This window comes from Branchiostoma lanceolatum, chromosome 1 (assembly GCF_035083965.1).
Source record: "Branchiostoma lanceolatum isolate klBraLanc5 chromosome 1, klBraLanc5.hap2, whole genome shotgun sequence".
NCBI lineage: Eukaryota > Metazoa > Chordata > Leptocardii > Amphioxiformes > Branchiostomatidae > Branchiostoma > Branchiostoma lanceolatum.
Window position 1 is genome coordinate 17284680 of NC_089722.1, and position 26047 is coordinate 17310726.

General features: G+C 42.1%; 2 protein-coding genes and 2 long non-coding RNA genes across 5 annotated transcripts; 1 reads left to right on the forward strand and 3 right to left on the reverse strand.

The window, feature by feature from the left end:
- Window positions 1-1436: 1436 nt before the first annotated feature.
- LOC136438445 (uncharacterized) lies at window positions 1437-7006 on the reverse strand. Of its 2 annotated transcripts, none has more exons than XR_010756427.1 (3): window positions 6191-7006; window positions 2617-2740; window positions 1437-2184 (listed from the first exon to the last, which is right to left on the reverse strand). It is a non-coding gene; the product is annotated as an uncharacterized lncRNA (long non-coding RNA). The 2 variants fall into 2 exon arrangements; XR_010756426.1 differs by having other exon boundaries at window positions 6044-7006.
- A 6456-nt stretch (window positions 7007-13462) lies between these two features.
- Window positions 13463-15130, reverse strand: LOC136438451 (protein ABHD15-like). Its single transcript, XM_066433240.1, has one exon. The coding sequence runs from the start codon at window positions 14879-14881 to the stop codon at window positions 13682-13684; it is 1200 nt and encodes a 399-aa protein (XP_066289337.1). The 5' UTR covers window positions 14882-15130; the 3' UTR covers window positions 13463-13681.
- Window positions 15131-17744: 2614 nt separating this feature from the next.
- LOC136438464 (uncharacterized) lies at window positions 17745-21185 on the forward strand. The gene is made up of 4 exons (XR_010756429.1): window positions 17745-18270; window positions 18796-18940; window positions 19430-20788; window positions 21070-21185. It is a non-coding gene; the product is annotated as an uncharacterized lncRNA (long non-coding RNA).
- An 838-nt stretch (window positions 21186-22023) lies between these two features.
- LOC136438459 (ectoine dioxygenase-like) lies at window positions 22024-26047 on the reverse strand. The gene is made up of 4 exons (XM_066433253.1): window positions 25976-26047; window positions 23964-24810; window positions 23615-23767; window positions 22024-22724 (listed from the first exon to the last, which is right to left on the reverse strand). The coding sequence occupies exons 2-4, from the start codon at window positions 24784-24786 to the stop codon at window positions 22510-22512; spliced, it is 1191 nt and encodes a 396-aa protein (XP_066289350.1). The 5' UTR covers window positions 24787-24810; window positions 25976-26047; the 3' UTR covers window positions 22024-22509.

Consider the following 26047-nt stretch of genomic DNA (forward strand, 5'->3'; position numbering starts at 1 on the left):
CGGACAAAGAGAATGGTCAGGTCGCAATGAAAATGTCGGTTTTCTTGTTCACATGACTTTTAAGTTTTTGACTTTGTGATGTACGTGATTTCATTTACATTTCATGCGCATCTTCTGAGAGATCGGAAAAAATGATGTTTTTCAGCCAGTAGACAAATTTCCTCCATGCAGGAAAACTGTCATTTGGTGCATTTTGAAAGCCGGGTGCAGACGGGTCGTTTTGAACCGACTCTGCCAGCTCTATGTTCTACATTGTTGCACAGTCCTGAAGCATGGTGAGAGTGAATAAAAGAATATCTCTCTGGTTCTGTATGACACTTGCCATTGTTTTTTTCATCTCATACGGTAAGCGTGCACGTTTCTATCTAGGATTTTGAATCAAAATGAAATGGTAATGTTTCTTGTAGCTTTTATAAAAGGCCTGTATTTCTTCCCCGAAATATAATCTATCCCTAGAAATTTTCACCTCGTAGACATTACCAATTAAGATTCAGAAGTATCTACGCTGGCGTGGCGTGGCGTCTGTGTGGCATAGTGGCAGAGCATTCGGCTATGAACCAATGAGACGCAGGTTCAATTCCCAGTGGAGTACCCAGACATGTCCGGACATGCACCCAGACGTTGAGCCCTTGGGAAAGGCACTTAACACATATTTCCCATGTCCTAGGCCCAGCAGTAGGGTTTAGGGTTGGCGTTAGGAAGGGCATCCAGCCGTAAAAACTCTTGCTACAAAAAAGACTTGCAATTGATGAGGAGTTCTGTAGCTCCCCCATCCATGTGCAAGCACGTCTAACCCCCATATTATGGGGAATAAAAGACGTAAAATTTGAGAAAGAGTATCTACGTTGTATTTGCTCATTCCATGTGTAGTATGTAAACAGAACCCCAGGGAAGACAGCTCTGTACAGAAATCCTAGGGAAAAAAACCTAGCATAGAAAATTCAGGGAGGATGAAACACCCCTGTCAAAAATGTCCTAGGGAGCACACCCTAGCCACAAAAGCCAGTGGGAATGGCCCCTGTAACAATATGTAACTCTGTATATTTGTGATTGTACATTTGTTTTTGTGCTATGTATGTTTAAATAAAGATGTATAAAATGTAGTAAATGAGCAAATGTATGTTTAAATTAAGATGTATTAAAAAATTTAAAAAGATAAAAGACTACACGGGCATGTAAAAAATGTAAACGAGTTTCCCTTTATAGCCAAATAGCTTGCAAACGCCTTACAACCGGTTGTCATCTTGCTTCAAACTGACTTTGTGATGGCATTAATGTTCACAGCTATACTTATGTAAGTCTACTTTCCAAGTAAACGTTTGAATATGATATCAATATCTGTAATCATTATCATTATTATTAAAAAATGTAGAAAATAAAGCTAATTAAAATATTGACAAGATAACACACCATTAAAAATTCACAAGAACGAGACATTGAAAGTATGAGCAGGAATGTATTTCGGATATGCATTAGATGACAATGGTCATGTGCACATTTGTTATGCGAACATCACTTTTTCAGACGCCTTGACTGTTTTTTTTGGCGACGCCTCAGGGGCGGAGCCGTTTGTATAGTGCTGGGATCAAATTTGAAAGAATTCTAAATATTCCACGCACGCATTCCCCAGGGAATTGGTTTTTGTCAATACCTTGCGGGAACGGCGTTTGCAGTTAACAGGGATGAACTCAAATCTAATGCGTCGGGCACGGCGGTAGTTTTTACACATTATTGTTTGGCAGGGTATGTTGCAATGTAGATCATGATGCAATGCTTTTCATCCATATCTTTTTTTGACTTGTTACAATAGAGGATTTTATGTCTCAACATGTACCTGATACAGGTTCATTCAGATGCTCTCTGAAGACTATAGCTAACATCTAAAGGGATAAAGGAAGGACACAGAGACAAGGTCTCTCGAACATTGGGCATGTTGTGTATGGGTGTTTCTTTATCTATTTGTGTTTCATTTGTTTTTGTTATGTGCGTTTGCGTCAACCTTGCTATTTCATTGTGTGTTTTTTTCTTCATTTTTTTCATTTTGCTTTCGCAATGATCCCAGTGCGATGGTCCTGTATTCAATGTAATTCTCCTTGGTGAATGTTATCGTCGCACACTCCCATTCTTCTACGATGATTCCTTATGCAGTCTGAAGGTAGCCAAGACGAAGTTCACCTGCGGGCACTAAGAGAGAAAAGGGCATAAATAAATCAATGCCATTAACCTGTCTGTCACAATATGGTCTGTGCAGCAATGCCCCTCCCATGTATGAACACGATTCAAGGATTTGTTGGTTTCACATCCATGTATATACAACGTATATGAATAGGCCTGTACAGCCATCAGAGGGCCTGCCCTTCCCACTAATCCTCGACGACGGGGAACGAGCCATCATATACAACGTGTTTGAGCCGATGATTTTCACAGAATGCAAGAGAGCGCAGATGATTTTCACAGAATGCAAGAGAGCGCAAGAGAGCGCAAATCGTATAGAAAGGTTTAAAGTTATATGTTTGTCATTTATTAAGGAAAGACCTTAAAAGGACACAACATATAAAACTGCATTTGCTCAAATTAACAAAGACGACAGAAACACTATTGTCTATGTTGGCTTACCGCTGTAAGACATCGATTTTCACGTTGCCCTATAGGCGACGGGCAGGGGATAGAAGAAGACAGTAGAACATAGCGTGTCCCTGGATACAATGGTCCTGGATCCTCGCTGCACGTGTGAGGTTTACTGAAAATGCAAGAAAAAATATACACCCGGGAACAGGGTCCCCTGGGCTGTTACTGGCCATCCAGGGCCAGAATTTAGGGCCTGACCTGAAGAAGGGAGAACAGCCCGTTACTGGAATATCCAATCTCGACAGATGAGTCCTGTTGAAGAGGAGCGAATATATGTTAGGTACGACCGGAAAATCCCGGCGGAACTTGACGTCATGTAGATCAAACGTTAACCATAATTTCGATGTCCTCTTACACAGTGAAAAATATAACAGATGCGGTAACTGGTACATCAGCAACTGAGCCAGAGAAACATGAGCCAGTCATCATCAACACTATTTATCATCATCATCTATCGGCTATCGGCCGGGAATAAGTACATACATCACTCCAAATTGCCTTGTCCAACATCATTTGTCCTAAGTGTTCATATGCAATCCCAGTGTCTCTGACTAAACTATCGGTAAAAGTCAAACTTCTGCAGTGCACTTGGCCTCTTGGTTTCCATAGAAGGATGTCCGAAACTATTTGCTGTTTGGCTCGAAAGCAGTGTCCAGCAAATGTTACACGACGGTGGGTGAGCTTTTGAGACAACCGCGGAAGACTTCCATAAATTGTTTTGAGAGTAGCGTGTTGTGTCCAAGAAATGTTCTGTGCCCTGCGTAGTAGCTTTGTATAGGTCCCATCCAGTCTATTTTGGAGCTGACAGGTAAGCGTCCAAGTTTCTGCACCGTAGAGTAGTATCGGTTCCACAAGGGTAAGAAAAACTCGTACCTTCAGTTTGTTAGGAATGTTAGATTTCCATATTTTGTCCAACTTGTTGCTTGCTTCCCATGCTAGGGCTTTTCTAATTTCAAGGTCTTTCTTTGAGCACATAATGTAAGAACCAAGATATTTGAAATCATGTACTCTATGAATGAGTGTCCCAGACAGGGATCTGAGTTCAAGTGTTCCAGAGATGTTGCTAATGTATTCTGTCTTAGATTCATTACAATATAGCCCCACTTGGGATGCAGACTCTTCTAGAGATTGTAGCAGAGTTTCTGCATTTTTGATCAGTTCAGCAACTAGAGCAAGATCATCTGCAAAATCCAAATCAGTAAGATACTGGGCAGGGTGTCTTTGAATCCTGCGTGGTTTGATTTCAATACCTTTGTTTTCATTTATATCTAATGATAGTCTTAAGACATAGTCAAGTACAATAATGAATAAATACGGTGCTAAAGTATCACCCTGAAGAACTCCTGTAACTATCTCAAATGAACTAGTCTCACCGTCAGGTGTAATAACTGAGGCTAAAGTATTTCTATACAAAGCTCTGACTGCTTTTATAAAACATTGTGGAATACCATACTGTGCTAGAATATCAAACATTACATCTCTATTTATAGAATCAAAGGCCTTACGAAAATCAACGAAAAGCAGTACAAAATCCCTATTACATCTCTTCATCTCCTCAATTATACGACGTATTGCCAGAATCTGTGAAATAGTAGACCTTCCTTTTCTGAATCCATTTTGATTCCTCCTAAGAATGGGATCAATTACAGGGGTAAGACGATTAAGTAAAAGTCTGTTATACACCTTTGCTGCAATGGGAGTGAGAGTAATACCTCTATAGTTGGAGGCATATGTTAGGTCACCTTTTTTGGGGATGGGAACGATTCCTCCTTTTAGCCAGGAAGATGGTGGTCTGAGATACATAAATGTTTGGTTGCACATGTGTAAAAGAAGGTCATTGAAAACCGGGTCTTTCCAGATGATGGCTGGGATATTATCCAGACCAGGAGATTTATTGTCAGGGAGGGATCCCAGAACTGTTTTGAGTTCGCTTGGAGTGAAAGGATCTGTTGAGATGTCAAGTTCCTCCACTACAGGTGTCATTTTGAGTTGTCGGTTGGGTAAAGTCCTTGTAGTTGAACCTAGAAGGGATCTGAAGTGTTCCAACCAGTTGGCTTTCCTCTCTTCTGGAGATCCCCCTTTTAGCTTGACTGATGGTTTGGATTTTCGGCCAGTGAGTTCATTAATGGTTTTCCAAGCAGCTTCATGTTGTTTTGTGACATGAAGATGGGCAATGCTATCTATTTTTCCCTGAATGAATTCTGCTTCAGCACTTGCATAGGCTTCATCCAGGTGCCTCTGGGCTTTAGTAAGATTTCTGGGCTTTAGTAAGATTTCTGTAACTGTAACACTATTTATCACTCGATCATACAATCCACTACTTGGAATTTGGACCACATGTGCAATTGGCAAACTATTTACTGATTGAACTTATCAAAACAGACAACTACAATAGAAAAACAATATGGGCACCGTTACAAAAGAAGACTTACAACAAGTACAAATTGACAACGACTATAGCCCACTAACCTAGTACACAACAACATCAATGCAACGCCCCTGCAGACAAATAAATGCGTTCGGCGCCTTCCAAAAACTGAGCTAATCAACAATTGCCATACAATGGGTACAAAGAAAACAAAACATATGGTACTGTACTAATAAATACTGATTAAAAAAACAAATCATTATTGTCATCTTGCGCATCATGTCGTCGAACAAGAAGAAACTCTGTAAACATTAGCATGTTTATAACCGCTGATAACATATAAAAATATCCGGGTCACGGTTTTTACTTACTTACCATGGTCGAAAACGTTTTCTACTCAGTACAGCTCACGACCATCGGATACGGAAACAACATACCTTTAACCTGCGCCCTTGAAAAAACAGACGCCCCGGGGAACAGGCTAGGGTCCCCTACTGGCCCTAGTCCGTTCCTGGCCGTCCAGAGCCGCTCGTAAGCAACACGCCTTTCTAATCGTAATACTACAACAAACGCACAAAAAATTCCTACAAACACCGAAATCTAGCCAAGTCCATTTAACTGGCACCGACATAGTGTAAACCCAACAGATTCAGAATGCAACAGACCTAGCGCTACTTCTTAGTACTCTTGTGTGACCTAATTCTACGGTACCATCCGCAACAGACGAAGAAATTTCCACTCTAAGGCCCAAAACGAATTCCTGGACTGTAACAGATTAAAACACGTCCAAAATGTCAAGACAACGTCTAAGACTCTCATTCACTCATACACAAGGTATGGCATTAAGGAAATAATTTAATACAAGCCGAAAATGCATTCAAATTAACAGTCAAATCAGCTTAACAAAACTCACCAACCAAGAGCTTAACAAAACTCACCAACCAAGAGAAAATTCAGACGTCTCGGCAGTATTACACAGATAAAGATGCATGAATACGAGAACATCTACCCAAGGAGCTCGGGTTAAAGATAGTCAAATGGACTAACCTGACATCCAGCCTACCGTCGTTTGGTCGGGCTCTCTTTGGGACAGAAGGGGCTTTACGCCGCGCGGTAGGCTTGTGCACCCGGTAGGAGTTCACGCAGCGGCGTCTAAGTCAACCTAATATTTGATCAGAAAACGTGTCCCAGTACCTGTTGTTAACGAGCGGGCCGCTGGTGACTCCTGTCCAGTCTAATGACAGTATTGGCGGGAGCTCGCCTGTATCTCTGCGGTGCTGGGAGAGATGCCCGCCGATGCCCAGCGGACTGAGTCTTGACCAGGACAGCCCGGCCCCTGCGCACGCCGAAACTGCGGTAGACTTCTAGCCTTGAGATTTTCCACCGTGCTTGTAAAGTTTTCCGGGCGGAACCCGCGCCTTTTGAATGAAATCAGTACTACTCATACGTCAATCAACATTATCATATAGTGGTTCGAGGGAGGATCTGATTGTATCGCACCGCTGATTGGCAAATACATTATGTCAACTGTAATATTTAGATGAGAAAATCTGATTCAGCGAAAACCCTGGTGGCCGACGTCTGACCCAGGCCTGGTCTGACCCGGCCCGGTGAAAGGTCAAGCTTGGTCAGTGACCTACTTTTGCCTTCACAAGTGAGCTATGTTTCGGGCAAAATAGATGTTCGTTCAGTCTCTCTTAGTTTATCAAGTGACCATGGTCCGTGAGTTTATTAAGTAAATACCTTACTGAAAGGGTCTACTCAACTCTATGCCAATTTCTACTTGTAATCTAACTTGTACGGCATAAAACAATTCGAGGCTTCGACTCACAGTCCGTTAGGGGCATTGCGGTGACCATCTGTTGCGGGGGTGACCATCTCAGCGCGCTAACATAATAAACATTAGTGCCTTGTGTATTTGTGCTTTAGCGGCAAAACAGAAGGGTTCACTCTGAAGTGTAAGAGGGGGCAAGGATACAAAACACTTGGAATATCAAACATTCTTGCACAAAGAAAACAAAAAGAACGCACGTGACATGACACGGTCACTGAGAAAGCGTGTCAATCGCCATGACGAGTAAAGGAAGTGTTTTAATCACCGTAACGACAGTCAAGTCCTTAAAATCTTATCGGGTTTAGTATGGGCGATCTAAATTCTCAGGTAAAGAAAATGAAAATAAAGTTTGCTTTCTAATCCATATCTCAGTTGATTTTAATGTAAATCATAAGCACATTTTTAACATTCCTCCAAGTTATGTGTCGTCAATTTGTGTTATATCTTGGAGTATTTTAAGAAATACCAAAAAAGCAATTACTCAAACAACTGGATATAATTTTGGAAACGGTCAGACGTTTCAAGTAGCATCCACTACTTTTCGTCAGTGACTGTGAGCAAGATCAGTTGAACAGCAGGTTTATAACCACGAACTATGAATTGATATGCAAATAAGGAAAAGACAAATTTTTAGATAGTCCAATAGAAAGCAAATTAGACAACTCAAGACAAGGTTGAAGTAAAAGGGGACAATAGCTCCTATTGTTTTAATATAGGAGCTAAAGCTGGTTTGCCCCCAAGGCTATGTCCCAAGTGCCAGACAGTTCCACCCTTAGCCCTCCTTTCCTGTTGAGGGTTGGATTGTATATCCTCTCATATATTGCCTCCCTTACTCCACGTTCGAACCAGCGGGGTTCGCGGTCAAGGATATCAGTGGATTCGAGATTGAACGAGTGCCCCTGGTTGTGTTTTAGGTGGTGGAATATGGCCGAGGAGTAGCGGTTAGAGCAATGTTCTTTGTACCTTTCATTAAGTGATCGGCTGGTCTCTCCGATATAAGTGTTGTTGCAGTTGGGTTTTTCACATTTGAGTCTGTAGATGACATCGGCCTTGCTGCCTTTGCGGGGTCGGTCTTTAGGATGTACCAGTCTTTGTCTGAGAGTTGATTGAGGTTTGAAGTTGGTGGCAATGTTGACGTTTTGGAAGATCCGTCGGAGCTTTTCGGACACTCCTTGTACATATGGAATAGTGATGTTGGCCTTGTTTCTGTTGGTCAACGGTGTACACTTAGGCGTTTTCTTGGACTGGTCAGACGGTTTGAGGGCTTTGTTGAAAGTCCATCTTTGGTAGCCACATTTGCCCAGGGCACCTCGGAGGTGTCTATGTTCGTCTGTTTTGGCTGTGTCTGAGGTGATGATGTTGTCTGCCCGATGAAAGAGAGTTTTTATAACTGCCAGTTTGTGTTCCAAAGGGTGGTGAGAATCAAAGGCCAGATACTGATCAGTATGGGTCGGCTTCCTGTATACTTTCTATTGGACTATCTAAAAATTTGTCTTTTCCTTATTTGCATATCAATTCATAGTTCGTGGTTATAAACCTGCTGTTCAACTGATCTTGCTCACAGTCACTGACGAAAAGTAGTGGATGCTACTTGAAACGTCTGACCGTTTCCAAAATCATATCCAGTTGTTTGAGTAATTGCTTTTTTGGTGTATCTTATTACCTGGATGTCTAATCTTCATCGACGTATTTTAAGAAATCGCTCCCGTTTGATGGTATCAGATATAAATGAAAGTATGTATTTGCAGTTATTTTATTTAGAAAATTATTCATTTCGCAAAAGTATGATTTTACAGAAAAATTAAATCAAATTCCAAATACAAGTAAACACCATTCGGCGAAGGTATGGGATCGCCAAACTCTAGTTGATACATATTGAATATTCGTTGGATCGCCGTTTTCGGCGCTCTCACCGTGACGACGACGGTTTTGAACCGGTACAAAGCAGTCGCAGCGGAGATAGCGACCATGGCGCTCTCTCCGCCCTCCCTCCGCGCTCCCTCCGCGCTCCAAGGTTGACGTCGGCGCTCTCTGTTTGCGCTCTGGCTAATTTGTGGTCGCAGAGAGAGCGCTGTGAGAGGGCCGTCCTAGTGGAATGGGGGTATTTGAGTTACAGTGCGCCCCGCATTGGCGGAAACCTACGTGCGATCAAAAATAATTTACTAGATGGAAGTTGATGTTAGTTGACGCGAAATTCTTCCTTCTGTTTACTTAATTATCTTCCGGACAAATCGAAGACAGGCAAAAATATCTGTATGCCGAAGTTATGGTGCCCTAATCGGAATATATTAGAAACAATATTAGAAACAATATGGAACGTCATATTCAAAACAACATTTTCCTGTTTTTACCGACTGAGATCAATGGCGTGAATAGTGCACGGACGAGGTAAACTTTCCAAGAGAAATTCCCAAACACCGCTACTCACATTTATCATCTGTCAAAACGCAACACTTTTCAGACAACCGACACTGGTGCAATGCGATGTCGAACTCATACATTTACGTCCGGAGTTAGGGGACTGTTATAGCTGCCTTCATGTATCCCAGGATGCTTTGTGACTAAGAATGCCTATCGAGCTCGCAAATACTAAAACCGTAAAGTTCGTCATATTCTAATAAAACAGGCGTTGTTTGATTGAGATTTTAGTAATGATTTACAAGTGAATATTAGGATCGTCCAGCCTGCAAAAAAAGTAATGGAAGCGCCCAGGCTTTCATTGACATCGATAGATTTCTCGTAGGTAAGCCACTTCACTATGCGTGAATCATTAGGAATCCAAATGACATTGTTCGTTAAAAAGCTATGGTGGACAAGAAAATAAAGCTACAGTGGCTTGGAGACGCGTTTATATCACAGTGTGCCCAGATCAAACGTACCCCAACACATGAACGTGCGGGCTGAGTACATCTCCAAAATACGTCGCTAGAAAGCCAGCTACTGTTACAACGTTTGAGTCAAGGAAATAATACAACGCTTCATACGTATTTTGTATTATTAAACAACAGAAGAATATACAGGACACAGAGGTGATGCACACTAGCTGTAGCTAATATCAAACATCACCTCTGAAAATAAAAATTACAACTTACATAGACAAATACAATAACAATGAGAAACAGCAATTGGGTCGTCCAATACAAACAAGCAATATGCGCAACAAACAAACAAACAATCAACATATCAACACAGCCGTAATAAGTTTTAAAGCGTTTGCTTGTCACAATATAGTCCTGGGTCAAGCCCAAAATTTCACAATTGTAATTAGAAGAAACAAAGGATGAACCCCTTAATAACAAATGAGGGCTTGATCAGACGGACTGAGAAGATCAAGTATCGGGGCTAATAGGTTCTGTCGGTTGCCGAGAAGGTTTAGTCTTTGTTAACTTGACTGTATATAGGGCAGTACAAAAGATAATGAACAACGCGTTCGCTTCGACTTCCACAAGTGCAGGCTGGACTTGTAGCTACGTTACGTGTAAATAAACTTTGGTTTAGACTGCAGATGCCGATGCGAAGACGTGTGAGGAGGGCGCAAGTGTACCGGGGGACATGCCTAAAATGTGGGTAGAGGGAAGGACGTGCTAATTTCACTAGATGTTTACGGTTCATACGCATTTCTCAGCAATGTGAACCCATTTCCACTGAAAATCAACAGAACGACAAAGTATTACTTCTGAAAAAGCGGGACTACAGTCCGGTAGTTGTTTGAGTGAGGTATATGCGTGTGAGAACTATGTTCACATTTGGATGGCAAAAAAACAACATTCAGGGTTGCTTGTACAGCCTTCTCTTTGAGTTTTCTTTGTTGTTAGATTGAAAGAACCATTACAAAGTTACAATTACGCCAGAATACGCTTCATTTGATAAAAATAAACCATTCATCATCATCATCATCTTTTCTGTTGTGCATAGCAACGCCCTTACTGATGTTCTAGCGCATGATAACAATACCTTAGTTACTTGACGTACGCTAGTACTTATGTTCTAACCTGATTGCGATACCACACGTTCTATTATGTGTATACAAAACTCCTGCATTACATATTTACCAAAGGAGAAAGATAGTTTTAAGCCAAAATTCCCGCCTTTTTTCTAAAATAAATGGAGATATTGTTCTATGTGTGTGTGTGTGTGTGTGTGTCTGTGTGTGCTTCTGTGTCTGCGTGTGTGCGTATTTGTGTTTCCGGATTTTTTTTTAGTCTGGATGGATCATGATCATAAACTCTGGATGGATCATGGTGATCTTTGGCAAGTTGTTAGGTGTTGGGAAGACGAAGTTCACGGTCGATTTTGTTCCCCTATTATATGACCTTGGTAGTGCAGCAGAATTTTCCTTTTTATCTTTTGACGTGGACGTGCTGTTTTTGGTGGCAGATTACTTCTGATGTAAGAAAAAAGTGGCATAGGTTTGGGCTCCCTATCAGCATGCTCTGGAACTGCAGGGGCGTCTTTGTCAAAATTCTTCAAGGAGAATAACTGAACAAAGGAACAACGGATGAATGAAGTACAATTTATGCAAATTAGGACTTGATTTGCATAATGAATGGAAAAATCTATACTTGCTATGTTTTCCAATATAGTACTCAACTACTTTTAACATATGTAGTTTATATCAGGTGGAACATTAACAGATATCAATATGGAAATAGATTTGCATAATCAATGTAAAAGTGCCATAATTCTTCTGAGTGGTGAATGATTTGACTGTCAACATTGCTACCTTTGTAATTTAATCAAAGGCGTACATGTACATGACCAGACATAGATTATGCAAATATGAAGTCCTATATGTACAAATAGGTAAATATATCAAAGAATGTTTAGATATTAGAACTAGTAGTGTAAGAAATACGTTAAACTCGATATGTTGAAGTATTCACTTGTACGTAGGCTAATCATTTTGCGCTACTCTTTTCCAGGCCAAAGTTCAAAAGACAGTGCATGTAAGACAACACAGAAACCCAGGGATGACATCCCTGCACAAAAGTCCTAGGGAAGAAACCCTAGCACAGAAAATCCAGGGGGGATGAAACACCCCTGTCAAAAAAGTCCTAGGGAGCACACCCTAGCCAAAAAAGCCAGTGGGAATGACCCCTGTAGATATATGTAACTAGGGAGCACACCCTAGCGAAAAAAAGCCAGTGGGAATGGCCCCTGCAACAATATGTAACTGTGTTTATTTGTGGAATTATAAATGTGTATGTTGTTATGTTATGTACTTATGAATGTTCGAATAAAAAAAATGAAAAAAAAAAAATAAATAAACCAGGATAGTAATTCCTAGAAAAAAAAAAAAAAAAAAAAAAAAAAATGTAAGACAACACAGGCCAGAACAGCTCGCATGTACGCGTTTGTCGGTGCGCCACAGTTTTGCAACGCCGCCTACCGGGATCAAAATGCCTTACAGAGAATGACTGATGTGTCCGTCGAAAGCCTGGATAAAACAGGTTCATGTTTGTCTTTTCTGTAATCTGAAACTTTTTTTTACACGGCATACATGAAGCGACTTGTTGGTAACATATTGTTTTCTATAGGCCCTGAGTACGCTTTAGAAACTAAATCTATATCCTGGGACGGTCCATTGCTTGCAAACATCAAAGATAGCAAAATATTCCAGTCAGATCTCGTTGAATGCCGACAATTGAAAGGGAAAACCATAACAGTTTTCTTTTGTGGTACAAATCCTAGGCTGCACGGGAAAGCCCCACGGATCTGATTACCGAGGAAACATCTCTGTGACTAGGAGTGGGAAAACCTGTCAGAGATGGGACGTCGACTTTCCACATCATCATTATTATGGGCCAGAGGAGTACGCTGAGTTGGCGGAGAACTACTGCCGCAACCCAGGCGGCATTGCACCCGGCTTGTGGTGCTACATAAAGGACCCTAGCACCCGCTGGGAGTACTGCATCAACCCCACATGTCCTACAGGTACGGTTCTATTTTTTCTCATCTTCTCCCTGTTCTGTCCCTCTCTCCCGTTTCTGTCTCTTTTATGTTTTCTATTTTTTTTCTGCACGATGCTGAATAGTCTCTAATAAGGCTACAATTTTACGATTTTGTTACATTTCAGGAATCGTAGAGATGTGGCGGTACGATGGCCGATGTGGTATGAGCTTTCCGGCTTCAGAAGCGACGCCTGGCGAATGTAATCCATATAGCAGCAAACCCTGTTGCTCGGCGTACGGATGGTGTGGGAATGGTTCCATATACTGTTCGTGTGTGAACTGTGTTCACTACAGAGCAAAAAAATAACTTACAGTAGTAACTGAACTGACATTTATGTTGTTGTTTTTTGGCGGTAAGATGGCGTCTACGGACCATTCTGCGCCGATTAACTATGTTAGTACAGAAATAAACTGTCATTTTGTGCATTTTGAAAAGCAGGTGAAGACAGTTAGTTTTGGACCTATTCTGCTAGCTCTATGTTCTACATTGTTACAAGCCACATGTCTGAACAGACGCCCGACAACACGAAGTCAATATATACTCTTTTTACACAACCAAGAGATTTATTCCACCGACGTTTCGGTGACCATCTGTCACCTTCTTCAAGGCAATTCTGACTGGTTCACATATTAATGCAGCACAGGTCTTGCTGCTTATACAGAATGAGATGCATTCCCAAACGCAAAATATTTACCTATAATGTACTATGTGAACCAGTCAGAATTGCCTTGAAGAAGGTGACAGATGGTCACCGAAACGTCGGTGGAATAAATCTCGTGGTTGTGTATAAAGAGTATTTTTATTCAGTGACTTACCAACCTGATGAAACTATTCACGAATATATACTTCCTACTACGTTAACATGAACCTGAAAGTAATAAGACACCTCATACATCATGTCAGTATGTCATTCTCGTTGGCCTGGGTGGCCACGTTAGTCTCTGTGCAGCCCGCAAAAATTCAAAAGCCAGTTTTTCGGCCCTGGACTCTGGCTGGAACCCTTCGAAGAACCCGCAGTGGCCTCCCCTCTCGGTTAGTGCCAGAAAGAAGTGAGGGTAGGTTGGGAACAGTTCTGTCGGGATACTCTCCGTGGGCACTAGTGGGTCGTCCTTGCTACTGATACACAGTAAAGGAACGGCCACTTCGTCTATCTCTCTCATAGGCTCGTTCTGTTCCCAATAATCCTCCATTGTGCCAATCCCGTTCGTTTGAGAAAACACCATTTCCTCGAACTCAACCAATGACTCCGTCCTTAGTGCTGAAGGACCATCCAATGAGTCAACGTTTTGTAGGCAAGACACGTGCGACAGAAGCAATGCTTTTTGCCGCAGCAATAGTATCCATCGATAAAGATTAGAGATAGCCTGAGATGAGTAAAAAGTCTCGGCACAGTAGATTGGGGAAATACACGCTGCTGCTGTAAGGTAGGTAGAGGAGCCGTACTCGCCCAGGTACGAGATTAGAACCCCGCACCCGGTGCTCAGACTGACCGCGGTGAGATCAGAACCCGGATTGGTCGCTCGGATGTATTCCAATGCCTCTCGGAAGTCCGCAGGGTCGCCGAAGCTCTGCAGGCGCGGCGTGGTGAGTGGGATATCGCTGTGCCCGCGCTGCCTGAACACCACCGGCCGGAACCCCCGCCGCCACGCCCCGTGACAGACCCTCGCTACGGCGTTATCTGTCGTCACCGCGCCGCAGACAAAAATCACAACAGACCGGTGATCGTTTAGCGTCTTTTCCTCGAAGGTAGTCCAATCCAGCGCGACCACTCCCCCGTCCTTCAGCTCAAGATACTCCCGCTGAAACCTCGGTCCCGTGACCGGGCAGACCACCGCCGATAAGAGCGTCTGGACATGCGGGTTGAACGCCCAGACGGTCGGGACGAAAGGGCTTCTCAACCCGAGGCACTTCTGCAAAAAGTACGGCCGTAACGACGAGTTCTTGGAGACCAGCCTTGGCCCTAGTTCAAAGTTGGAGTCAAAATATATCCACACAACGTACAATATAAAGAAAAACAAGCCTCCTTTAAGAACCAGAAAGGTAAGAAAGTTGCATCCTTCGAATTCGTCGCCCGTGTCTCCAGTTGTAGCGTTCTCCATCCTGATTCTACGAAATCTCAGACTCAGCCCCGAATCACCTCAAATCGACTGTTGCACACGTAATGAAAATCGGCTGGGCTGTTTCCCGAAGTTCGATATCGATCGACAGATGACGCTAATTGGTAGAGCCCAGGAGGCGAAACCCGCAGGAGGGAAGGAAAATTGGCTGAGTCTGGCGAGGCGCCACCATCCGCGGAATGCAGATTGTGCAGAAACGCTGAGGAAAATTCATGTGTACGGTATGGACCTGTCGCGGCTTAGTGCCGACAACAGATAGCTGAAGAATTATCATCAGGGACAAGGTGACAACCTTTCCGTGGCTGCCGCAAAACGACAATTCGATAATTTACGACCAAGGACCTTCTATGTAATATGCTTGCTAACGATATGTCAGTGCAAAACACCACAAGAATACTAAAATCCGTTTGCTGTCGTGATTCCTTGTCTTCTTATCTTTGATATTGAAATCACGTCCCTCAGTATTCGCGTAACATGCTAAAGGTTGGTAATAATGATATCTGTGCTGTCTTCCTTCATGACTAGACGGCGATCGCGGTGCGACCTCGCTGCGACCTCAATTGGATTTGTGTAATCTTTGACCTCAGAATTAAACATTTGGAATATCGTGCACAATGTAAGAGTTTGAATTAAAAGACAGACGAAGCGTAAAAAAGATTCGTTTTTTTTTTTTTAATATCTAATAACTTCGTTGAGCGCTCTTTCAAATGTAAAGTCCCGGTTACACATACATGTAGCCTAACATGGCTCCCGACCACTAGCCAACCAAGGTTGGCGGTAGGTCGGTAGCAGTCTGACCAGTTTTAGTAAAAGTCTAACTTGACTCCTGAACAAATCCTGACCACTACTGACCTACTCCCAACCACAAGCCAACCCATACAAAACTTCCCGTCCACAGCCGAATGTTTTGAAATGTTCAATTGTGACAGGAAAATGATTTTTTGGACATTTCTATCCCTTTTCAGTGGAAAATAACATGTCCTTTTCTCAGAGTGGTGTTATCAAACACGATGCGCGATTCCGGTATTACATAACACATGTATGACTACAGTAACTATAATCCATCCGGTATTACCGGTGTAGCGTTTGACGTAGTTTTTGGCCTTGTAAAACGCCATTATCGGTATTAAGAAGGAAACTACCCTGAAAAAACGATCGGAAAAGGAATTAATTTCTGACGGCAATGAAATACAATTTCTTAGAATCCAAATATCGTGACGTCCGCTTCGGAGAAAGGAATAGTACCTGAAGGCTTTCAACCTGCGAGTGCAAGTGCAATATGCACAAGTACAGTAAATTCGTTTATTTTATGCTACGGTCACAATTCCCAACCGGGGCCCGGTCGGGCAGTTTGAGGGGACGAAAAGTATGATAAAAAAAGACAACAAAAAAGTTGTAAAAATTAATCATGAGTACTCATTGATATTAACTGGTTAATGTTTGTTCACGCAAACAGCCCGACCGGGCCCCGGTTTAGAAATGTGACCTTAGCATTAGAGGGTTCTTTATTTCGCGGAAAAAGGGGAAAGGATATATTCGCGGTATACGTTCTAAGAGTTCGCGGTTCTAATATAACAATTCTGTATACGTAGTACAGCAGTGCAATACAGTGAAACCAAATATATGAACAAGACGCAACGGCATCCTTTTATGTGTATGGTTTTCTTTGAAACATAGATAACTTCGACTTCAACATGATGAATTTGCTACATTTTGTATAATGGCTCCTTAAGCGTAATTCCCGTCACTGCCATAGCGTTTCGTGAAGATTTTATGTTGGGTAAAACCGTGAGATTGCAATTCAGAACTCTGCAAATAACGTGAATGAATCTGAAAGATTGTCTGATTTAGATCAAATGAATTACATAGAAAAGTGGAAAAGGTGACTTTGATAATTTGCTAACTAACTCATGGATGAAAAATAGAAATCTCTGAAGTAGAAGTGAAAAGAATATCAAAATTATGAAGACAGCATGTTATGGAATACAGCATGTTATGGAATATGACATGAGAAAGGATCTTATTCATCATTTGATATTCTTCTACCCTCCGGTGTCGTGCCAAATAATTGCCTTGCCAAATAATTGCAAGACGAGGTACTACGCATACGTGAAGCTTGGATTAGGGATCTAGGGTTAGAGTTAGGGTTATGGCGTTTGGTTGGCGTTACGGTTTGGACCGGGTTTGGGGTTTGAGTTGGGTTAAGTCTAGGGTTAGCCTCCACAGCGCACCCCCCCCCCCCTCAAACAATTCCTATAGTATCAACATCATATGTAATTCAATGATCCCCCAGGGCTGACGTCACGGTTGCGTTGCGCAGTGTTGGGCTGCAAATGGGAATATGATTGTGGTGCCCATTTAGAATCCTTGAAATCTTTTTTTCGAAAACGTTCCTCCTATCTAAGACTTTGGTGCTAGATGAAACAGGTATAGTGTCAGAGCTTTCCCAGCTTGGTTAAGAATTGTTCAATCCAGCAGTGGCCAACCTCCCTTGACAGATTATTCTCTCTATAGCCGGCGTAGTTAGTCTGGTAGAGACTACTACAATATAACACATTTGTTCACAAAGATAGAGACATTCAACATGGAATTGGCGAACAAATGAGGCAAATGTATGATAGTCTTTCAGTGTTCTAAAATCTACCCCAAATATTCAACTTACAATCAATCAATCAATCAATCAATCAACCAATCAATAAATCAATTTCTCTCTTTATATATATCTTATAGCTATCATTTTTTCAATCAATCAATCAATCAATCAATCAATCAATAATGTTTGTTAAAACCTTTTTGATAAATGTTGCAGCCATATTGTAGTTTAAATGATTCATTTGCTCTATTTAAACAGCTACTGACAGGTGAAAAACTTGTTGAAATGCATTTATATCTTAGAAATATAGATAAAATGTAGTAGTTTAAAATTGCCTGTGATCGCCATGACCTAAAAATAAAGTTTATACGGCTTTCCAAAGTCCGCCTTTCGCGGCGCACTGTGCTGGCTTCTGGAATGGGCATCACGTGACCCTATGACGTCACCGGCTGTAAAGAATCCCCGGCACGCAGGTAGCTCGCGCACGCTAGAGGTTCAACAGCACGGCCGCCATGATGAGTGAAGAAGTCGTGCGGTTTTCCGACTTTCGCCGAGGGCGGACGCATTTTTTGAAGAAGTCAAGTCCCTGCCGTCTGAAGGGGATGTAGATGGGGTTGTCCCCTACAGATATGAACCATATTGGGATAGCCAGCAGCCGTGTGCAGACAGCGTGGCGGAGGGGCTGTTCCAACAGTGTTGGTAACAACAACGGCGACGCTGAAGCTGAAATGGAGGGCCGGATCCCCATAGACATCGGGAGACTGCAACATGTTGAACGGTAAGGGCGGCTATGATGGTGTTACTGTTGTTTATAAATCTCTAGTTTCTGTCAGATTACAAAGAAAAGACGCCGGGGAAAAATGCAGCATTCAATTATTGTTTACAGATCAAAACACGTGGTAATATACTGATAGAAGCCCTCAAAAAGCGACTGTTTTCCAGATACTTCATTACAGAGTCTTTTGTGATTTACAGCGCCGCTATGGCTTTCATCCATGTTTAAGTCTCGAGGTTTTTGTAAAAGATGAGCGCCCAAAATAACAAAATGGTGTTATGACAATGATATATGCCGGCGAAATATGTTAATTAACAAGTAACTCGACCTACAGGTCACCGCGGACATTTGAACGTGAACGCATTGTGTTTATACTTTATACATTCGAAGATAATTCAAAGTCTTATACGTCTAATCAAGTATTTTTGTATGTTTTTATGTGTTTATGCGGAAGATGCGAGATTATACCGATAGTAGAATAGTGCGTATGCTGCCAGGAACTAAGGAAATCATATAATGTTATTGCAGGAGCATGCATGGTGGCCGAGAAGAGACAAAAAGTGAGGACTGTGCATCACCCAACACCCTGGGTTTGAGCCAGTTTCTCACAACTAGGAGGCGTTAGCCACAGAGTTCTTTACCTATCGGGACCATCGGGATCACTTGGAAATAAGTAAGTATACATCATTTCCATGTTAAACAGACATTGCCAATTTTTCGTACAGTAATATAGAAGAAGGAATTGGGAAGTAAGTGAGGATGAGGACTATCATTATGCCCGTGTACTGAGTTTTCACACACTGGATCTCAAACATGTCACATCATGACACATGACACCAACACATGGAGAAAAAGTGCATACATAGCAGCTGAGCTATTGTAAAATATACTACAATAGAGATACTCTAGTTGTCCATGTTAATTCTTATAGATTGTAACATTGTGTTGAACAGCATGCTGCATCTAAAATTGTATCAGTTTTGCAGAGAATTTAACACAAATTGACCAACATATATCTACATATGAACTGGGCCTGATAGCATATTGAATATTTCTTCTTGTGACAATATTGCATTGTAATTGTTCTTTCATGCAATAGACAGTGACAATCAATTCTGGTGAAAAACACACTTTGAGTATCAATATTTGTTATCCCTTTCAGATGTAAGAGGCTTGCAGCATGCAGACAGTTTATCCAATGGTGCTACAAGTACATGGGAAAGGGTGTCCAGTCCCTTTTCCTTCCTGTGCAGTAGCTGCTGTAAGGTTCTATATGAGGACATTTTTATCTGCGGACCACGCAGACTTCATGCAGAGCAATGACTAGTAAATTTTTTTTACGCCTGTCAAGAATAGCTTTCATGACAATGTTTGAAGTTACTGCTGTATGGTACTTGAATACAAGATAAATGTATAACAATAAATTAACAATGTAGAAGAGGTATGGTCACTTAAGAATATACACAATCAGAATTTCTGATAATGTATGTCATATCCATATCAAATATTCGAAATCCAAATAGTATCATGCTTGGATGCAAATAGAATATGTTCACTTCACATACTTACTGTAGAGTACTACATTGCTGCGTATTGACATTACTTCACAAACTGAGATGGTCCTATATCATTATACATATGTCAGGGCTCGAAATTCATTTTTGGGAATAGGTGCGCTGGTGTTGACATTATACTTTCCAAACTTGGATAATACTATATCACTTAAACTAATAGTATGTTGACATTATACTTTCCAAATGTGGATACTACTGTATCACTAAACATATGTTGATATTACTTTCCAAATTATGCTATATTACTATGTATTGACATACTTTCCAAACTTGGATGATATTATATATTGACATTACTTTCCAAAAGTGGACATTTTCTTTATAGATCAATCATAATACTATAGCACTAAAATATGTTGACATTACTTTACAAACATAGATTATACTATATCACTAGTTATTGATATCACTTTTCCAAACTTGTATGGTAGCATGCCACTATATATTGACTTCAATTTCCAAACTTGGATAATACTAAATTCATAATCATGATATGCAACCAATAGCCCTCCCTCTTTAGAACTCATGGAAAGTCTTAAACTGTGTAATGTGGGCCCTGATTGCCTCATCCATGTTTTTTTGCTAACAAGAGGAACTGAGGGGCTCTTGAATCCATGCTGGGATCGTTTCCACCATGATGTCACCATCATATTCCTGGTCATTACACATCATCTCCACTATCTCCATTAACCTTGTGACATATCCTGTTAGAAATGTATATAGAATCAGAAATGAATTAGAGTTCAGGAAACACTGCTGGATATATTGAGATCTGTTGTACTTAGTCTGATTATGGACCTGGCAAAAGCACTACAAGTGAATCTCTGTGATGACACTACTTATGGTTCCCTTCAGCATTTAAAACAACACTTTATGATAGGCCTGGTTTAAACTTCAAAGCCATATAGTTTACGCGGAGGACCGTTGTAGTGAATGTCCACTTACAGGTTAGCCTCCGTTGCAGTCCTTTTCCCCGCAGCGTGTTTTTTTTTCAATTTTTTTTTGGGGGGGGGGGGCGCCACGTATCTGCTTGGGATCCCGTATCCGCCGTGCCTCTGTGTCCGCTATAGACCCTGTGTCCCCAGCAGCGGACACAGGGTCTATAGCGGACACAGAGGCACGGCGGATACGGGATCCCAAGCAGATACGTGGCGCCCCCCCCCCCCAAAAAAAAAATTGAAAAAAAAACACGCTGCGGGGAAAAGGACTGCAACGGAGGCTATTACAGGTGCAGAATATCGCCTATATCATCACGCAAGTGGTGGTGATCCGGTTGTGTACGTGTGTACAAGGTGTCCTGAGTGTTGTCAAACTTTTGAAAAATACAAGTAGACTTCAAATATCTACTGTGCATTTGTATTTTCACTACTATAGCCGTGTGAGGGCCGACATAGTGCATGTTTTATTTTACGACGTCCACCCCCGCATCATGTAAACAAGAGAATGGCATCGGTCAACTATGTTAAGTCCAAGAATATTCGTAAAATCCCATTCAGACGACGGTTTACTGTTAATAATCGCACAAGATAATACCACACACGCCATGTCGTATCTGAGTGTAAACGTACCTAGATGGTGCCTCTTCTGTTTCTCTTCTGTGCCACCCCCGGCCCCGCTCCGCTCTCTAAGACGCCGGTCCTCGTGGCAATAATCTCAGTTCAACGACGTCTGGCTAAACATCGACCCCGTCTTCAAAACGGGCGCTACACGGAGGAACTTACGGACCACGGAGTTATTATTACTTTCTACAGCAGAGACCTTTCAGTGCCAGCCAGGTTCCGATTTAACAGTGCACGAACTTGTCCGCACTTGTTGCGTAGGCTCAGTTTCTCCCGAGAAAACTTTTAATTTTAATTTAAAGGCTAAAAACAGCACTCCTGGTGTTCCAGCAATACGCTGCGACACATTTGCCCGGCATGTCAACAAAGCAATCCCCGGGACAGGCCCGAGAAATACGATCTCCCGGGCATAATATGTTTACAAACACCCAAGATGGCGGCCGCGGCTTCAGTGTTCTATTTCCCTTTACAGCCGATGACGTCATTGCCGCCTCACTGTTCTAGCGAACCTTGGCGCGCATTTTCGGCGACGGGGTGTTCAAAAGTAGCTTTTAACTAAAGAACCGTGTATTTTTTTCAGAAATAAGTATGTTAACTGAATAAAACTACCTTTGATGCATATATTCTGAAAAAATGCTCTCTATGTATCAGTAGCTGTTTAATGCTTTATGAATATCAACTAGTTCGCCGCAGTCTTACTAACTCTAAGCAAAGTCCCTGTTGAATATATGCCCAACCACGTTCCCCCCTCAACATCATTATTAGAAACACTCCCCTCAAACACTAAAACTCACCAAACAGATATTACGATTCTCATACCATTCCACTACGACGTACATGTACAGGTAAATAAGGGCACTTGATAAACATCAATATCTATATAAACCAGTAACAAATACAACTTTGGTTTCGGCAAAAGGCACCCTTGATCGAATGTTAAAAGTTAACAAAATGGGCTTCTTTCAAACATTTTCATCTAAGTTTAACATTCAGATTCCCAAACTTAAATACATAAAACCTTCCCTTATAATCAGATACCAATGCCAAAAAAAGATACCTAAAGACATCTTTTAGAAATACGCTGCTTTCAAACATTTTTCTTTTCAAGTTTAGTACTCCGTAGGCTTGTCCAGAGGAATGATAGGCTGTACCCATGCCGGGTCCCTGGTACAGATGTGTTCAGGTCGGGGTTTAGGGGGGCCGAAGGGAGCGACTAGCCGGTTGTCCACACTGTTGTACGCCAGGAAGATGTTGGTGCGGTCCCAGGGGCTGATGTTGGTGTGGGAGCCATGCAGGAGGTTGCAGTCGAAAAAGATCACAGAACCTAAGATGGGAGAGGGTAAAGCCCCTGTCACACTTGTGCGTACATACAAGCCCGCATGAGTACATTGTTTGGTTTATGTATTAAAAGTTTGCAGGGAAAGAGTTGTTTCCTACTTTGACCCATCGTTGTGCAGCCTAGTTATCAAACCAACGAAATGACTTCTTCGGCTGCAAACTTAACCTGAACCAAAAACTTGCTAATGCGCAACCCATGCGGGATTGTATATACTCACACGTGTGACAGGGGCTTAAGCATCATTACTTTGCTTTCAATTAAATTTATATATAGTTGTGGCGTCGAATGGCTGAGTGGCTAGGGTATTAGTCTCGAGATCGAGAGATCCTGGTTCGATTCCTTGCCTTTCTGGTCAAACGTAGTGTCCTTGGAAAGGCCCTTTAACGACTCACTCCACCCAAAATGTCAAAATGGGTACCTGACTTCGGTAGGAGAGGTAAAAGGCGGTGGAAGGAGAGGGTTGGGCTCCGCCTTGCAATACCGTGGCCTAGACACTAGTGTAGTGAATTAACAGCCTACGGTCTCAAATAAGTTGGGGACTACCTACATGCAAACATACCGTTTCTTTTGTTATATATACCCTCTGGTTGGCATTGCATTATTTCCCTATGTGCTACTACTTTTGACTGACATGCAGGTAAATGTGAGCTTGTTGCCGTCTATTTTGATCCAGGTATTAGTATAGTATAATTGTGAATTTTCAAAGGTATTACGAAATGCCAGTGACATCAACAGATATAAAAGTAAAGGCGTTCTCAGTCTTCCATGCAGTAGCCACCTCCTTACCTGCCTCAAAGTACAGATTCTGAGATCCCATTCTTACGGTCCCCACCTTACCTGCCTCTCCCGTGCAGTAATGAATCCCCCCTCCTTACCTGCCTCTCCCGTGCAGTAATGAATCCCCCCTTCCTTCACCATCTGTGACAGCGCCTGGTGGTTGGGCAGCCCCGTGTACTGGTCCTGTAGACTACCGAGCCAGTTGTTTTCCGGGGTCTCGCCCTTACATACTATGTAATGTTTATGAGAACCTGGATGAAGGGATAATTACATAAGATTAAGTCAAAATCACATACAGATCAGCTTTAAGGATTTTCTCATGTGTGACCGAGATAGAAGTGTTGGCTGCCAAAGTCAATGTCAGACATTCATACAAGAAATCGTGAATATTTGGGTGTTAACAAGATATGCCTTACTTAGTTAGTAGTGATATTAAAGAAGTCGTACCAGGTATGACCATAAGAGCCCCGTTCTGTGGCAGGTTGTTTGCCATGAGAACCACGCAGGACATGCTCCGTGGCCTGGGCATCCCGTCCTCGGTGTGCCATGTCTCAAAGTCGGAGTGCCAGTAGAAACCCGAACCCTTGAACGCTTGTTGGAAGTTGACCCTGCTGTGGTGTATGTACACGTCACGGCCGAGAATCTGTTGCACCCTTCCCACTATCCTCCTGTCTCGGCTCAGTTGATTGGCTACCGGCAGAAACTTGTGGGTACTGTAGATTGACTTGATTTTAGTGGATCCTGGTTCCGACACACAAACGTATTTGCCAGTATCGATATACTCCTTCTTGTTGGATTCCATGTCTTCTTCAAACGTATCTCTTAGTGCAGTGAATGTTTTACGGCAGGCTTTGATTTCATGGGCGTCAAAGAGCCCTTTCACCACGATGTACCCATTTGTTTTGTAGAACTGCAGTTCTTGCCTTGAAAACGGTCCTGCCTTTTCACTGTCGTCTCCCCAGACGACCGGATCTTGCCTTGGCCGGATCTCAGCCACATCGGGCAGCCTGGAATGATAGGGATCTTCTTCTGTTGCCTTGGTGACATGATGGCGTCTGTTTCCATGGAAACCAAGGATGGTTGTGAAGGGGAAAAGCCTCTTCTCGTCGTAGATCGTGGCTGCTGTGTATGTTGAGGCTTTGGTTGTTAGGGACCACATGTTGCTAGGCTGAAGTGCCTTCTTTGGTAACAAGAGAAGGCTGTTGTCGATCGCGATGGACCTTCTTGTTGCCATGGTAATACAAATCCTGGTTGCCATGGTGATATACATGTTGTTGAAGGCGGAGTCTCTTTACTGGAAAAATGATGTAACTGTCATTAACATGCATACATACATGTTAATCATATTACAATATGTTTCTTGTAAGAATTTTGAGGCATATGGCATTTGTTACGACCAAATTATGTTTAGTGGAACAGAACTAATTTGGAATGACAGCAAAGGGTTGTCAGTAGTGAGAAGAATTGATACAGCTCAATGAGCAGGGAACAATCATGGCGTGGGTGCATGAAGACACCAAAAGGGAAAAGGTCGACTGTTTCACTGCACTGACAAAGGACTGACCGATAACAAACTAGAAAAAGCATTCCGTGAGGGCAAACATCCACAAGAAGTGCTCTTGAATTGGAATAAAGGCAGATAGTATGGTAGTGTGATCATCTATAGTTCCGCCCCAACTATCTGTTACTGAGAAAGTAACTACACGTATCTGAGTTTTCCATTTTCATATCAAATGTGCCACCACGATATTAAACCACCTTTCATTTTAAAGCGGGAATGGATTTGTAAAGAAAAACTTTATAGAAAGTAGCTAAAACCAAGGAGGTGCTTGCTAAAACATCGTTTCAGTAGTTCCTGCCTTCGTTCTTTCAAGGTAATTCGCTCTTTCAAAAGCATAAATACATGGCCTACTATCCGGCTTATTTCCTTTGTTCTTTCAAGGTCTTCGTTCTTTCAAAGGCATGAATTATATATGACCTACTACGTCACTCCGATTCATAAATGCCCTATACGTCTAGAGAGAATCTCGTACTTAGAACAACAACAACAACAACAACAAAAACGTTTTGAAAAATTTGAAGCAGACTTCTAAAAAAAAACTGTAGAAACAAATATTCTAACAAAGGTTTTGGCCAGCCATTAGTTGTTACAAATGGTAACTCCATGGCCAGCTAATAACGCCTTTGGCAAATTACCCTACCTATTTTTTTTTAGGAACCAACGGAGTCGAGTAAAGACTAACAATCTTCCGCATTAAACTCATCTATGGTCAAATTTCAATTATGTCAATCCTCGATTTAAGCAACAACAACGTTAACAAAAATCGCGCATCCTAGCAGACGATATGCCACATAAATACCCGATGCAGCAAAGGGATCGCGAGTTGGGGCTGCGAACGTGCGCACAACTACTCCTGCAGGAGGTGACCCTCCTTTCCGGGGTAAAAATCAGGCCCTACCTCTGTTCCGGCTGGCGCTTGTCGGAGAAGAGCAGGCGCTGTCAACAATGGCGAACCTCAGGATTTATAGCG

Excerpts from the sequence above, each read along its gene's own strand:
- LOC136438451 (XM_066433240.1), bottom strand. The coding sequence starts at position 14,881 with ATGGAGAACGCTACAACTGGAGACACGGGCGACGAATTCGAAGGATGC.
- LOC136438459 (XM_066433253.1), bottom strand. The coding sequence starts at position 24,786 with ATGTATATCACCATGGCAACCAGGATTTGTATTACCATGGCAACAAGA. Across the intron at positions 23,768-23,963 it reads GGCTCTTATGGTCATACCTG|GTTCTCATAAACATTACATA; the intron begins GTACGACTTCTT and ends CCCTTCATCCAG. Across the intron at positions 22,725-23,614 it reads TTACTGCACGGGAGAGGCAG|GTTCTGTGATCTTTTTCGAC; the intron begins GTAAGGAGGGGG and ends CTCCCATCTTAG.